Genomic DNA, 15,922 nt, shown 5'->3' with positions numbered 1-15,922 from the left:
ATTTTTCAAGAGGATGTAGTTATTTCATAACATAGGTCATGTTTCTTGAAAAGGTTGTTCAGTTTAGTCGTAGAATAAGTTCCTGGAAACCCTACGACCATCTCAGCCTCACCTAACTTCAAACTAAATTTTCATTTACATCAAAGTGGTTCTCAGTATTAAATGACATGTCCGCAACCAGTAAGTTATTTTCCAAGCGTATAAATTGATTTTTTTTCTCTCATTTTGTCCGCATATGAGAAGTTTGCTTCCGTCCAAGAGATTGTTACTATAATGGAGAGTAATTTGTTCTAAAAACTATCCGTAAGACTTGGTGCAGGAAAAGCTGTCCGGCCACGGGAGGTGCTTACTAAATAGAGGTGTTTCTCTGTATTTACCTTGAAAATTTAGTTTTATTTTTTAGTAAGCGCTCTTTGCGTTCTATAAGTTGTAGTGGCTTTTCGGTATGTTCTCCATAAAAATTGTTTTCACTTATTTGAAGTCCACTTTTATGGGCTCAGCAAACCATTGGTGTTCGAAACAAAATTGTGGTACACTAATAAAAGAAAATACAGAGAGTTTACACCTAATCTAGATTAAAATTGTTAGGGCTTTAAACCTGCATACTCATAGCTAAATAAAAATTGGAAGTTTTCGTAAAATTGGTTTGGTGATAAAATGCATGCAATTTTTCTCTTAGACTATCAAAAATTAAAAAAAAATTTTTTTATTTAATTGATACAATTTTATAAAAATGCCACTGCTATTTTTGCAATCACTACTGTATATATGCACCATCCTTTGTGTCTATCCGGCAAAACTTTTGATTTTTATTTCGCCTACATGTTTATTTCCACTATGACTTTGGTCTGCTTTGCATGTAATATTTCAGTTTTCCGGGCTTTGTATCGTTTGCTTGCTCTAATGCTAGTAGAAGCAAGTGCATTCTATATTTACCAACAATGCAGGCGACGAAGCAAGGCTACATAGTGGGGCACTAGAAAAGTGATTCTAGTAAATGTGTATGACTTTTGTGTGTTATCCAGCAAACTTAAATCCCTTGAGTCCACAAAGTATTTTCTGATGACAAATTTGTGTTTAGTATCAGTGAATATGAATATTTAAAAGGAATAAATTTGCATGTTTTTGTGTCACATATGTATGTATGTAGTGTATTTTATTATATATATGTATATATTTTTTTGTAAGAATTGTCATCTTGTGTCATAATATAAGTTTTATATTTGATAAGCAGTGTTTTCCAATAAAGCGTCCTAATATTTAAAAAGTAACTGTTTTGGTCAGCACATTAGGGAGCTTATCAAAATACCTATGAATTAAACTGGCCATATCCCTCACGTGGAATGCCCATCTAGATGCTGCCTTATACAAAGCGACAAGAGATTTCTTCGGCTGCACTCGATTCTATGAAAAAATATGAGGGCTATATCCCAAAATTGTATATTGGTCATTTAGTGCTGTTGTGAGTTTGATAGCATTAACAGAAATTGGGAAAACTGCGTCGTTCGCGATGAAAGTACCTCCCTTCCCATTTCTAATATAGAAAGAGGTAAAACTTGCTGCGCTAAGGTTAAAAAATATTTCTGCGCTAAATATTAGAAACTTGATGAGATAATAAGAAAATTTAAAGAAAATACCATGTTGTACCAACGTGATGTAATTGCCAGTACGCTTAGAATCTCATGGAAGTTTGATTTGTCCATTGTAGAAATAACTCATTGGGAAAAAAGGAGCCCATATAGAGACCCTGGTCCACGACTGTTTCACGGATGAATCAAAATTTGTTGACAGGAAAACGGAATCTGCTATCTATGGGCCGAATTTCAAGAAATCGATACTAATTTTTCAGGCAGAAATCCAAGTAATAGAAACTTGCGGTATAAAATGTTTACGGAGAGGCTTATTCTCACAGAGAATTCTCCTTATTATGTATTAAAGTCTTACAAGACAACATTTAAGCTAGTGGATAAATGCGTTAGATTCCCACATAATTTTGGAGCACAAAAGGTTTTGTTTGGATTACTTTCGGGCATGAGGGACATGAAGGCAGACTACCTAGCGAAGCAGGGTGCTAAAGCAGCATACTATGGTATGGAGCTCTAGCTCGGACTCACAAAGGCACTCACTATGGAAACCATTTGCAACTTAGAAACTTAGAAGTTTAGACCACACTGTTCTGAACATACAGTGCAAATGCCGGCCAATTTTTTTATACTCAGAGCAACGATAGTAAAAGCAAACTTAATAATCTATGCAAAGAGGATTGTGGGCAATTTGTAGAATATCGAGAGAGGACTCTACTTTTCTCCGCTTCATTCATTAACCACTGTTACCAAATGCATCAAAGCACGTTCTGCGGATTAACTGCACTGCATTGCATGTTTACATAGTTTCATCGTTCCATAAGTATATAATTTTTTTTTGTATTTTTCTGCATTTTTCATGTCACTGCATATACTGCCCCATGTATTTTTTTTTTTATTTATTTAATGTATGTATGTGTATGAATATATATTACATAGATTATGTGTGCGTGAATAGAAACAATGTAGTAGTAGTATTGTATATATGTATGTATTTATGCACAACTAAAGGTTATCATCTGCTACTTACCAATTGTTTACTTGGCCTAAATGTATAGTGCAGTACTTCGTTGGCAACACCACCAACACTACCAGCGCTACTATTTCCTAGTAATGAACCTAAACTAGAGATGCCATCGGCACTGCTTAGCGTTGAGCTGTTTGTTATACCGCCAATTACGCTCCCACTACTCAGTGTGCCAGCACGTTCTGTATCCGCAGGACTACTATAATCACGCTGTAGTAGACGTGCTGAGGGGCTACGGAATATGGGTGAGGTCACTAGCGATTTTAGAGGACGTTTTTCTGAAAATTTAAGTAAACAAGATATTTTATTGTTGGTCTTTATTATGTCATAAATATTTTTGTTTAGTTTTTATTATTTTGTTTAGTAAGGTTGTCTAGGTAAAAGAGAACTAAATAATCCAGATCACATGCACACACAACCAAGGATGTGCGTTATAAAGAAACACTAAAAAAAAAATAAAAGTAAAAAGATTTTAACCTCTCTTCGTTGACCTACATTACTTAGACTTTAAAATAATAGTAAAAAAATAAAAAAAAAAATCGTTTAATATCTACTTTGGTTCACCTAATATTATTATCCTGAAATCATTGTTGCATAATGCACCTAGAGCACTGGTGTTTACAAAAGTATTCAATAAATTGATGTAAATAAAGCTATTTAAAGCTTTCAATTCAAATCTTGAATGTGTCAAATATTCAAGCTTGAATAAAACAAGTAAGGAAAGCTAAGTTCGGGTGTAACCGAACATTACATACTCAGTTGAGAGGTCTGGAGACAAAATAAGGGAAAATCATCTCGTAGTAAAATGAACCTAGGGTAACCCTGGAATGTGTTTGTATGACATGTGTATCAAATGGAAGGTATTAAAGAGTATTTTAAGAGGAAGTGGGCCATAGTTTTATAGATGGACGCTATTTAGGGATATCGCCATAAAGGTGGACCAGGCCTGACTCTAGAATTTGTTTGTACGATATGGGTATCATATGAAAGTGTTTGTGAGTATTTTAAAAGTGAGTGGGCCTAAGTTCTATAGGGGGACGCCTTTTCGAGATATCGCCATAAAGGTGGACCAGGGGTGACTGTAGAATGCGTTTGTACAATATGGGTATGAAACGAAAGGTGTTAATGAGTATTTTAAACGAGTGTGGGCCTTAGTTCTATGGGTGGACGTCTTTTCGAGATATCGCCATAAAGGTGGACCAGGGCTGACTATAGAATTTGTTTGTACGATATGGGTATCAAACAAAAGGTGATAATGAGTATTTTAAAAGGGAGTGGGCCTTAGTTCTATAGGTGAACGCCTTGTCGAGATATCACCATATAGGTGGACCAGGGTGTCTCTGTAATGTGTTTGTACGATATGGGTATCAAATTAAAGGTATTAATGAGGGTTTTAAAAATGAGTGGTGGTAGTTTTATATGTGAGGGCGTTTTCGAGATATCGACCAAAATGTGGACCCAGAACATCATCTGTCGGGTACCGCTAATTTATTTATATATGTAATACCACGAACAGTTATCCTTCCAAGATTCCAAGGGCTTTTGATTTCGCCCTGCAAAACTTTTTCATTTTATTCTAATTAATATGGTAGGTGTCACACCCATTTTACAAAGTTTTTTTCTAAAGTTATATTTTGCGTCAATAGGCCAATCCAATTACCATGTTTCATACCTTTTCTCGTATGTGGTATATTATTATGGCATTTTTTTCATTTTTAGTAGTTTTCGAAAAAGTGGGCGTGGTCATAGTCGGATTTCAGCCATTTTTTACACCAATACAAAGTGAGTTCAGATAAGTACGTGAACTGAGTTTAGTAAGGATATATCGATTTTTGATGAAGTTATCGTGTTAACGGCCGAGCGAAAGGACAGACGGTCGACTGTGTATAAAAACTTCAACCGATTTCGCCCTTTTTCACAGAAAACAGTTATTGTCCTAGAATGTAAGCCTCTACCAAATTCCACAAGGATTGGTAATGTTTTGTTCGATATATGGCATTAGAAGTATCCTAGACAAATTAAATGAAAAAGGGCGGAGCCACGCCCATTTTGAAAATTTCTTTTATTTTTGTATTTTGTTGCACCATATCATTACTGGAGTTGAATGTTGACATTATTTACTTATATACTGTAAAGATATTAACTTTTCTTTTAAAATTTGACTTAAACATTTTTTTTTTTCAAAAGTGGGCGTGGTCGTTCTCCGATTTTGCTAATTTTTATTAAGCGTACATATAGTAATAAGAGTAACGTTCCTGCCATATTTCATCATGATATCTTCAACGACTGCCAAATTACAGCTTGCAAAACTTCCAAAGTTTTACTAGTTTTCTATTGTACGTCATAAGTTCAACTCACCTACCAAGTTTCATCGCTTTATCTGTCTTTTGTAATGAATTATCGCACTTTTTCGATTTTTCGAAATTTTCGATATCGAAAAAGTGGGCGTGTTATAGTCCGATATCATTCATTTTAAATAGCGATCTGAGATGAGTGCCCAGGAACCTACATACCAAATTTCATCAAGATACCTCAAAATTTACTCAAGTTATCGTGTTATCGGGCGGACGGACATGGTTCAATCGATTTTTTTTTCGATACTGATGATTTTGATATATGGAAGTCTATATCTATCTCGATTCCTTTATACCTGTACAACCAACCGTTATCCAATCAAAGCTAATATACTCTGTGAGCTCTGCTCAACTGAGTAAAAAAATGTATCAACTATTTTGGAAAAAAATTTATTTAAGGCGACATCAGAACGGAGTAGGCGACAGCTTTGAACTCTCTTCAAAGCCTTTTCTACCCGGAGTGGAATTCAAGGCCTACTTAAGCTCGCCTTCTCCGTTCTGACGGAGCTCGGTTGTCCGGAAAACCCGCTCTGGCGGAGCTATTTTTCAAGTAGACGAGCTTCTATCGTTGGGGTAAAAGAAAGTGTTAAGGAGATGGAAGTGGTTCCGGGATGCCCACACGGTGGTGATAGACTCTCTGATTAGACAAATAGAGATGCTTTGTAAATTCACTGTCTATGCGCATTACATCCTCATATAAGTAAAGAATGGAGTCTCGTGATGATGTTAAGCTCATCAATGACTCACTATGTGACCAATTGGAGTGCTCATGTTGATGTGACATAGCGGTGGGCAAAACCAACACAATGTTGCTTAAGAGCAGATTGCTTTGGAGTCATCCACTCGTTGTTCATATACATGAGGTCAGCATCAGTTAAGTGGCTCAGTTCAGGTGTGTATTTCAGGGCAGTTGCGTCGCGTTGTGAGATACATGTATAGTTGTCATGCTGTCATGTGGTATCGCACGGTTATGACTGTTGAAGGTCTCAGACGTAACCTAAGTATACAAAGGTGTATGTTGTTAGCATGTTTGTTGGTATGTCGCACTATATTGGTAGATACGATGCAAATAATAATGGGGGAACTTCTTCTTGACCTATACAAGGCATTATCACCTTCAAGTTGAAAATGGGTTTGGGCATGCTGTAGGTACAAGATTATAAGTTAACGGGCATTGATGTGGAGAAGGGAATTTTAGTTAAATGACTTAGATTAGAGGCTCTGATTGTAAACACGTGGCAATCGAGGTGGGAGAGTAATATTTAGGGTAGGGTTAAAATCGAACCGTACATTTTATTTGTTCCAGAAAATCCAGACTTGAGATTTAATTTGAGTCTGGGTTTTCTTCTTACTGGTCTGGATTCTCGTAAGGCATTTTTGCATAAGAAGACCTGAAGTGAAACGGGGGAGTGTTTCATTGTTTCTAACCCTATAGAGTTTCTAACCCTATCTTTTTTTTTTTTTTATTAATTTTTATTTTTTTTTTCTAAGCCAACGGTACAGAGTAGGTGGATTCTCTACCGGTACTACGAAAGTCTGAGCAAAGACTTAAAAGTTGGTACATCGTGGAGCAGAAAGCCCACGGAGCTTGATACGTGCCTGCTCATATGCGAAAGACTCTTTGGGACCATCATGGTTTATGTGGTTGATATTAAAAACGGAAAAGTTGGTTAACTCGAATTATGAGTTGCATTGAACCAGGTAGCCGTGATCCATAAATTGGAAGAAGTTTATGATACTTAAACCACCAACGACATCAAGGTGATGGTGCTTCCACTCGTTTTATCTACTGGTACCAATAAAGGCGATTCTTAGGCGCTGGTAAAAGGTGATTTGCATCGCAAGGTTGTGCAGACGACGGAGGGTACTTACAGAATCAATCATTTTTATTGTACGTTCTGAAAGCTCGGAATTTTTTCAGTCTTTTACAATGCAGGAATAAAACAGATGAAACTAGGCTTGGTGATTATCTGACTCTTAAACTTTTTTCTATTTTTTTTCCCTATACTCATTATTTTCTTAAAATTATAATAGTTTTAATTTCTTCTTCCCCGTTACGTTTAAATGTGATACATTTCAATAATTTCGGTATTAAAATAAATAAGGAAGCAACTCAAAAATTTTCGAAAATTTCGGTTTTCCATGGTATGTTCGCTTAAGTAATTTGATGATGTTTTTCCTTGTTTTATTTTTTTTATTTTTACATTTTTTTGGAATATGTTACCATAAAGAAATACGTATACAAAATAACTGTCTACAGTTTGCTTCAGAACAGCTGATTGACAATCATACACACTCTACACATGCATACACCCTCACCTACATACCACATAAATTTCATTATAAAAATATTTGAAATTTCATAATACTTACCATATTGATTAGGTATTACATCTGGATCGGTGTCATCGCCTTCCAGCGCATCTCCCATTACAAGTGGACTTTGACGATGATGACTGTTTGCCGTTGACCGCAACGTCGATGTATCCATGCCAATTAAGCCACCACCACTGCCAATACCACCTCCAAGTGATGGTGTTGTAGCACCACCACCACCACAACTCATAGTTCCACCATTTGCTCCATCATTGCCATTTGGCTGTAAAAGACTATGATGTGGCTGATGACTATTTTGTTCATGATTATGTTGTAAATGTTGATGATGACGATTGTTAGGTTGTAATGGATCCAACTGACAATCTGATGATATTGAAATTTGCGTATGCTTCGTTGGTTTCAAATTACCATCGTTTTGCCTGGAAAATACGGTAAACAAAATATTGATGAAAAAGAAAATATTATTAGATGAATATATGTGTGTTTGTATATTTTTGAGAAAAATTGAATTTTGCAGGAGCTCGAAAGCAAATATATCACGCTATATTAGGTAAATAAAATATGCGTAAATATTAAATGATACACGATAATTTGATAATGGTTGCTGATGATTTCGCATGTACTGCAAGGTGGACATCTTCCAAGATATGGGAAGTGATAAAGACGTCGAAATCTATTGCGTATGACACTAACGAAGTAATCAAGGAATTAGGTTAAATGAATTTTCAAAGCTAAATTGGTAACAATAATACGTGATATACATACGTACATACATATAATTTATTTGGAATGATTTTATGTGAAAAACCACTGGGCGCATCAGTGATCTTTAAATTTGAGAGGTTGAAGTGTAGTAAGCGAGTACATTAATTTGTGAAAATCTACTACCGCAGTAGTTCTTTCAATAGAGAGCATTTTATGTTCAGAACAATTGTCTTTGTTTATTCTACAGTTAAGTGCTTCGAGTGATAGTAGAAGGTATAGACTTACAATTAGTATATATCTTAAAATTATTAATTAAAAGTATTATATTAAAATGTTTAATAATTCTGCGTCTATTTGGACTCTACTTAAGGATATATGAGTTTCAATTAATTGAAATTTTTATGTCAATAGATAAAGTTTGATACATGTATTTACTGTTGATTTTTTTCAATTCTTACCTATTGGACAGTCGTCTGTATATTGCGGCCAAAGCAATGCACGAAATAGCAAATAACAGTGCACAGAAAAGGGTCAAACCAGCCAAAAATGGAGACAGTGGTACAGTGAGACCGGTCGAGGCACCTATAAAGAAAATTAATGATATCAAAAATTATTTAATCGTACATAAATAAATTTTGCAGCAATACACATATGTTAGGCAAAACTGCTAAAATATTGATTTTTTATTTTGTATTTTCGATATTGATGGGCAAGAGTTTCAATAATCGTAATTTCTTTTTTTTCGATTTTTGACTTCAGCTAAATGTGTGGCATACAGTGCAGCCGTCTGTGTTGATTTAAGGGCTCCAATTATGCTAAGGATTGATAGCCGTATACCCCCTCTAATTTTTTTATCTTCCGCTAAAGAAGGACTCCTGTAAATTGTCAAGGAGAGAGATGTACCGATAAACCTTACGTACACCCCAGCATCCTTCTACATGCGGAAAGCACTGTCGATGCTTTCTTCACTCTCTCGTCCACGTTTTCACTTACAGTCTAGAAGAATTCATAAAAATGTTGTGGGCATGTTTTTTCCAAAAAAGTCATACCTCTTTGCTTATGCCTAGTCCAATTATGGTCCTTATACCTCCAAGTAAACAAGACTATCCGTTATATACACGTTGGCGCTCAACCAGACAATAGATGCCCAGTTATGTAAATCCCGAAGCGCCCGATGCATCGAAGAGAAAATTGTTGGAGAGCAAAGGCCGCAAAGGCATTAGGCTCCAGTATGAGTAGACAAAGTTCATAAGTTTGCATTTATAAAGTAAAAAACCATTGGGATTTTTCTTGTCTCTGAACTCTCCATTGTTCAGAAAAAATTTACGAAATTTTTTGATACAAATCTAATAATTTTTGGACTGAGCCTTAGTTTATGTTTTTCAGACGAGTTTAATATAGTGTGACGAATATTAGTGACACTAAGTGATAATCACGAAGTTAGAATAGCAATAACCAGATTGAAAAACTACAAGGCCGTGGGTGCTGATGGATTGCCTGCGGAGCTATTAAAGTACGGCGGCGAGGAGTTGGTAAGGCGCATGCAGCAGCTTCTTAGCAAAATATGGGCGGAAGAGTGCATGCCCAACGGTTGGAATCTAAGTGTTCTTTGCCCAGTCCGAGCCGTTCGAAACTAAACGAGGTTTCAGACAGGGTGACCCCCTATCGTGCGATTTCTTTAATTTGATGCTGGAGAAAATTATACTAGCTGCAGAACTTAACCGCACTGGAAAAACATACTATAAAAGCGTGCAATTACTGGCATATGCTGATGACATTGATATCATCGGCCTAAACACCCGCGCTGTTAGTTCTGCTTACTCCAAACAAAACGAAGTACCTACTGTCATCGAGCAAAGAGTCAGCGCATACGCGCCTTGGCAACTACGCTACTGTTGGCAGCCATAAGTTCGAAATAGTAAAAGACTTCGTTTATTTGCGAACCAGCATCAACACTACCAACAACATCAGAACTGAAATCCAGCGAAGAATCAATCTTGTCAATGAATGTTACTTTGGACCAGGTAGACAATTGAAAAGTAAAGTCCTCTCTCGAGGAACGAACATCATACTCTACAAGTCACTTATCGTACCCGTCCTGCTATATGGGGCAGAAGCATGGACCATGACAACAGCATATGAAGCTTTGGGAGTGTTCGAGAGAAAAGTTCTTCGAAAGATTTATGGACCTCTACGCGTTGGCGATGGCGAGTACCGAAGAAAATTTAATGATGAGCTGTACGAGCTGTACGCAGACATCAACATAGTCCTGCGAATTAAAACGCAGCGGCTGCGCTGGCTAGGCCATGTTATGCGAATGAAAGATGATGCTCCGGCCAAGAAAGTGTTTCTATCGGAACCCGCCTATGGAAGCAGAGGTAGAGGGCGGCCCCACTCCGCTGGAAGGACCAGGTGGAAAACGATTTAAACTCCCTTGGTGTGACCAATTGGCGGCGGTTGGCGGAGCGAAGGAGCGACTGGCGCGCCTTGTTGGACGGCCATAACCGTTTAGACGGTTAAGCGCCAATTAAATAAGTAAGTAAGTGATACTCACATCCCTAGTCTGATGCTAAGTAAATGAAGTAACAACAACAATAAAGCAGACAGTCACCTGTCACCGAATCAATCATTATGTCTACACATATGTTCGTACAAGCAGCGGAGAAGCAACACACAACCACATGGATATATCTGAGATAATCCCGAAAGTATGCAATGAGAGAAGCTACAAAATCGTGAATCTGTAGTGACAGCTGAGAAATTTTATAGCAAATGGCCAACTAGTAGATTCTGGAAATGGAAGCGCCTAGAAGATGCGAACGAGGAAATCAGAGAGTATAAAAGGCAGCAACAGTAGAGGCGCGACAATCAGTTGGTTTTAAGACTCTATCTGGCGAGCAATAGTAGTGTTATTTTGAAAGTAGTCTAATAGAGGCCATTTTGCATTATTGAATATTGGAATGCCGAAGATAAAGCTGCTGCATTGTTCGTGGCTTTAAAAGGACCAGCTGCAGAGATATTACAGACCATCCCAGAGTACGAACGTAACAGTTATGAAGCATTGATGGCCGCTGTAGAACGACGGTACGGAAGCGAACATAGGAAACAGATCTTCCAAGTATAACCAAGTCCTGGGAGAAGTGATCTGTGAAGTCTGAATTGGGAAGGTCATGGTTATACACAAATTCGTTGTGGCGGAGATCGTTGATGAAGTCATATTGGAGTGGACTTCTTAGTTGACCATGATATCAGCATCGACATGCAGAGAAGGATTATGCGTTATAAGAACCAGGATGTGCCACTTAACTTCAGTTTGGAAAAAGGGTTCAGCAGTAATCGAGTACTGGTGGAGAAGAGTCGACAAAGACCACGAAAGTCAAAAGTAAAGGTTGATGGAACGAATGGGCCAAACAAAGCAAATTCAAATATACCTGCCAGAAAAACACTGGTATTGACAAACCCTAAAGAACGCACTAAAACGACTGAAAGAATTTTCCAGAAAAGATGCATGGGTGGTTTCGAGCCAGCGCGCATTACTGTTGTGAAACGTCAAGACGATAATGATGATGCAAAGTCAATCCGTCAAGATCAAGCTCTGCCAAGTAGTTCTTCATTGATCAGACAACAGAATGCGAGGGAACGATCCAGGATATTTAGTAGTAAGATGAAACGCAGGTTCGATGAGAACAATAATTCGGACGGTTTCTTGGAGGTAGATTTTGTACTGTTATACAACCCTCACCGGCGGAAAGGTGTTCCATCCAAATTTCGGTGCAGTTGGGAAGGCCCGTACAAAGTTGTGAAGAAGATCAGTGATACCATTTACCGCATACAAACCATTGGGAAACCACGAGAGTAGAAGAGTGGTACATTTGGAGATGCTACAATAAAGCACACAGTCACTTGTATCTACATAAACGAATCAATCATTATGTCTACACATATGTACGTACACGCAGCGGAGAAGCAACGCACAACCACATGCATATATCTGAGATAATCCCGAAAGTATGCAATGAGAGAAGCTATAAAATCGTGCATCTGTAGTTACAGCTGAGAAATTTTATAGCTGATAGCCAACTAGTAGATTCTGGAAATGGAAGCGCCTAGAAGATGCGAACGAGGAAATCAGAGAGTATAAAAGGCAGCAACAGTAGAGGCGCGATAATCAGTTAGATTTAAGACGCTATCTAGCGAGCAATAGCAGTATTATTTTTAAAATCAGTTTCATTTAAGCAAGCTAGTGGTTGTGAAGTATCAGTGTTATTGTGAAGTGCTTTATTATACGCCATTTTGCAATATTAAATATTGGAGTTATTTATTCAACAGTTCAGTGATTCGAACTTAGCAGAAGGTTCCAAATAAGAGTGTTTGCAGTAAATTCGTTACAATAGGGTGCTTTTTTCCTTACACACGTATGAAGTTACATAATATGTTTCAATATACCAGTGCCCATACATACATACATACATACATACTCATAGATACTTAGTATCTTTTGGTGCTATCAACAGAAAAAGCGCAATAACAGACAAACGAAACGTAATGAACCTTAAAAGGCCAATGAAATGAAACAACAAATTTTAACAAACAAAAATTATCGCAAAATTTTTACGATAAAACTACATATATAAAGGGCTTTAAAGCCAAACACGAAAACTTCTTATTTATTGGAACAAAAGGTTTGAAATTTACATGCGTCACTATATAAATATACATGTAGAGCTAACCAGAGATGAAGTCCTTGTGAATACACACTTTTGTCGTTTTTCGTTATCATACGAGTAAAATCTTCAAAAATTTCCATACAACAAAATTTTCTATTCAGCATGAAGTGAGCACAACAACCAAAAAATAAAAAATAAAAATAACAAGTAAGGAAGTCTAAGTTCGGGTGAAACCGAACATTATATACCCAGCTGTACACCTGAAATGCTGTTGCTGTTTGTTTTGCGTGCTTAATAGTGTTACAAGGCTGCGCAATAATACATATATATATGGTTCTATTCTGAACTAATTTTTCCTCGAGTTATGGCTCCCAAAATATAGAAAATTGCTTAGTCATAAAAGGGGCGGGCCACGCCCATTTTTCTAAATTTGTAGTTTTTCCTATTTATTGTTATAAATCCAATTTGGATATGAAATACCATTGATACAAAGCTCTTTTATATAAAAGTGGTCCTTAAGGGATTTCGTAAGTTTTTCTTCAAAGCATTCCTTATAGTAATAGCAAACTCTCTCCCGAATTCTGTTACGATACGTTTAACAATTTTTGATTTATTATTAATAATATTTGCAAAATTGATTTTATCACAAGTGGGCGGTGCTACGCCCATTTAAAAAAAATTTTCTAATTTTTATCAAGAGTCTAAATATCAGTCCACATGTCAAATTTCAACATTCTAGGTGTATTATTTACTAAATAATCAGGTTATTTGTGTTTTCCAAAATGTTATAAAATTTAATATACTTTTTCGGTTTTTAGATATTTTCGATATCGAAAAAGTGGGTGCGGTTATAGCCCGATTTCGTTCCGATTTCATTTTAAAAAGCGATCTGAGATGAGTGCCCAAGAACTTACATATCAAATTTCATTAATATACCTCAAAATTTACTCAAGTTATCGTGTTTACGGAAAGACGGACGGGCGGAAGGACGGACGTACATGACCAAATGAATTTCTTTTTAGACTATATCTATGTCTATATCTATCTGGATTAGTTTATATCATTACTGGGTACCGTTATGCGAACAAAATTAATACACTCTGTGAGCTCTGCTCAGCTGAATATAAAAATATTAGTAGCAAGAGTTTGTTACATCGTACATATGTTTTCGTATGAGTTTTTACATTTCGTTACGCGTTAACGTACTACACTGAAAACAAAGTTGGTCAACTTAAACGAATTATAAGTAAATTTAACCGAAATTTCTATAAATTGTTATTCGTTGCAATCGACCGTTTCAGTAGTCAAATCAACAAATAAAAATCTGCATTATACGTAAGCCATATCTTTGTCGACTTAACAAATTTTACTTTCACACTAAGAATAATGATGAAAACTGTTTAAACAAATGCGATAAATTAAAACAAGAGACTTCATTCTGCTACTCGTAGCCATTTGCTCGATGTTTTCTAGTCGTTATTTTTTTTGAGCGAGATGTGCATAAAATTCCTTCTATACATTTTTGTGGGGTATTTGTGTTTATTTTTCCAACTGTATTCAATTAATTAATTAATTTTCTTTACAAAAATCACAGTTGCACAAGGTGCCTACATCGCATGGACAAATGCGAGACAATTCCAAAATGTCCCTCTTAGAAAACATTCGGCATAAATTTTTTTTATTTCCAGCGGGTTACTCGCCACTCGTAGCAAACTGGTGGCTCTTATTATAATTTATCCTGTTTGGTTTAAATAACAGGTTTCCTTCGACATAAGAATAACAATGAAGGCCATATCAATGGCAGAAATTTCTGTGGCTCCATGATTATAAGAACAAAGTAATGAGCGCCGTTAGCGTCAATTTCTCTTTAAAATTAGCTGATAAATAGCTGTTTTGTGTTTAAGTGGCCAATTCAATTAGTTCTTAAGAAATTTCCTGATGTTTTTATTTTTGTAGGTTTTTGAGGAGTGCTATCGATATTGATGATCCTTTTAATCTTTTAGCCTAGTTCCATGAGGAGCTTGGGGTCGCCAGACCGTCGCTTGCCAAAGAAACAGGATTCGCCGCGGGTAGGTGAGGTTGACAATCGGGTTGGAGAAGTTATAAACTGCGCTGGCAGCTCATTAATCCTTCTGTTACGTTAAGGCTCTTTGGTGATCTTTTTTGCTTTGTTTTTCTGATATCTCTTGATAGGAGAAAAAATTCGGAATTTCCTTTCATGACTTTGTGTGTTAAGCAAAATTTCTTCTAAAAAGTCTAAAACGCAAGATTTTGCCTAATCTAATAACTGGTAATTAACAAACTTACGTGGGCGCACCATAAGGTCACCAGAGCTTTTGTTCTGAGCATAAAAATAAGTCATCGTATAAAAAATAATAAAAATGATAATAATTGGACACCAAAGACCTTTTTGCATATTTGGGAGAATTTTTCTTTTTTCAATTAATGATACGAGGCTATTTTTTTCCTAAAGATTTATGGATACCTATATACCTATGCCGATTTGAAATGATAACTGCTTAAGGAGTGGTATTATAATATGGAAAGTTTTTCATTACATAATATAGGCTGACATCCTATGTAAATACCACGTACCACCGTAGAGCAAAAATACTGATATATCAAAATTTTTACCGATAAGCATTACTAATAACAACAAGAAATACTTATGTGAACCACAATACTACACAATATTGTACTGATCATAGAAATTCAGCATGTTGTGAGGATCCCAAAACCGAGGGTTTTGTACCCTCACAACATATACCTATTTTTCATTTTTTCTTACATACATGTTATACAAGAATTGAATTTAACTCTGAATTTAACATTTATACATTTTTATGACATGAATTATACCTTTATGAATCACACGTCAAAACAAATACATGCGGGCGCATATTGAATTATTATTTACTAAATTGAAGGATAAACCAGACTTGCGCACTTTTGCACGCAAGCACAATATTTACATTTGTCGCCCACATAAGTTTCAAATATAGGTCACCCTAACATACACTAAAACATTTGGAAGGAAAATGGAAATGCACAAAAACATAAAATTATGCCGGTCAACCAACCCTTTGCGCATCCAATGCACTCAGCCACAAATACAACATACATAATAATTTGGATAAACAAAGATCAGCAGTAAAAGTCGCCAAACTAAGCGCTGCTACTAATTGGGACTTTTCTCTACATACTTACGTACAAGCATACGACACACCAACGCACGCCCTAAGCAGAAGC

General features: G+C 36.4%; 1 protein-coding gene across 7 annotated transcripts in view; it reads right to left on the bottom strand.

The window, feature by feature from the left end:
• Positions 1–15,922, bottom strand: part of side-IV (sidestep IV) — a 502,822-nt gene that overhangs the window by 15,774 nt on the left and 471,126 nt on the right. For all 7 annotated transcript variants that reach the window (XM_067761095.1, XM_067761090.1, XM_067761096.1 and 4 more), the window contains 3 exons: positions 8,465–8,588; positions 7,338–7,720; positions 2,614–2,888 (listed from right to left, as the gene is read on the bottom strand). In XM_067761095.1, coding sequence (XP_067617196.1) covers positions 2,614–2,888; positions 7,338–7,720; positions 8,465–8,588 — 782 coding nt within the window. The remainder of the gene's footprint in view (positions 1–2,613; positions 2,889–7,337; positions 7,721–8,464; positions 8,589–15,922) is intronic.

The sequence above is a fragment of the Eurosta solidaginis genome, chromosome 1, assembly GCF_040869045.1.
Source record: "Eurosta solidaginis isolate ZX-2024a chromosome 1, ASM4086904v1, whole genome shotgun sequence".
Taxonomy (NCBI): Eukaryota; Metazoa; Arthropoda; class Insecta; order Diptera; family Tephritidae; genus Eurosta; species Eurosta solidaginis.
Note: the sequence above shows the minus strand (reverse complement) of the source record. Positions and strands in the feature narration are given on the sequence as shown.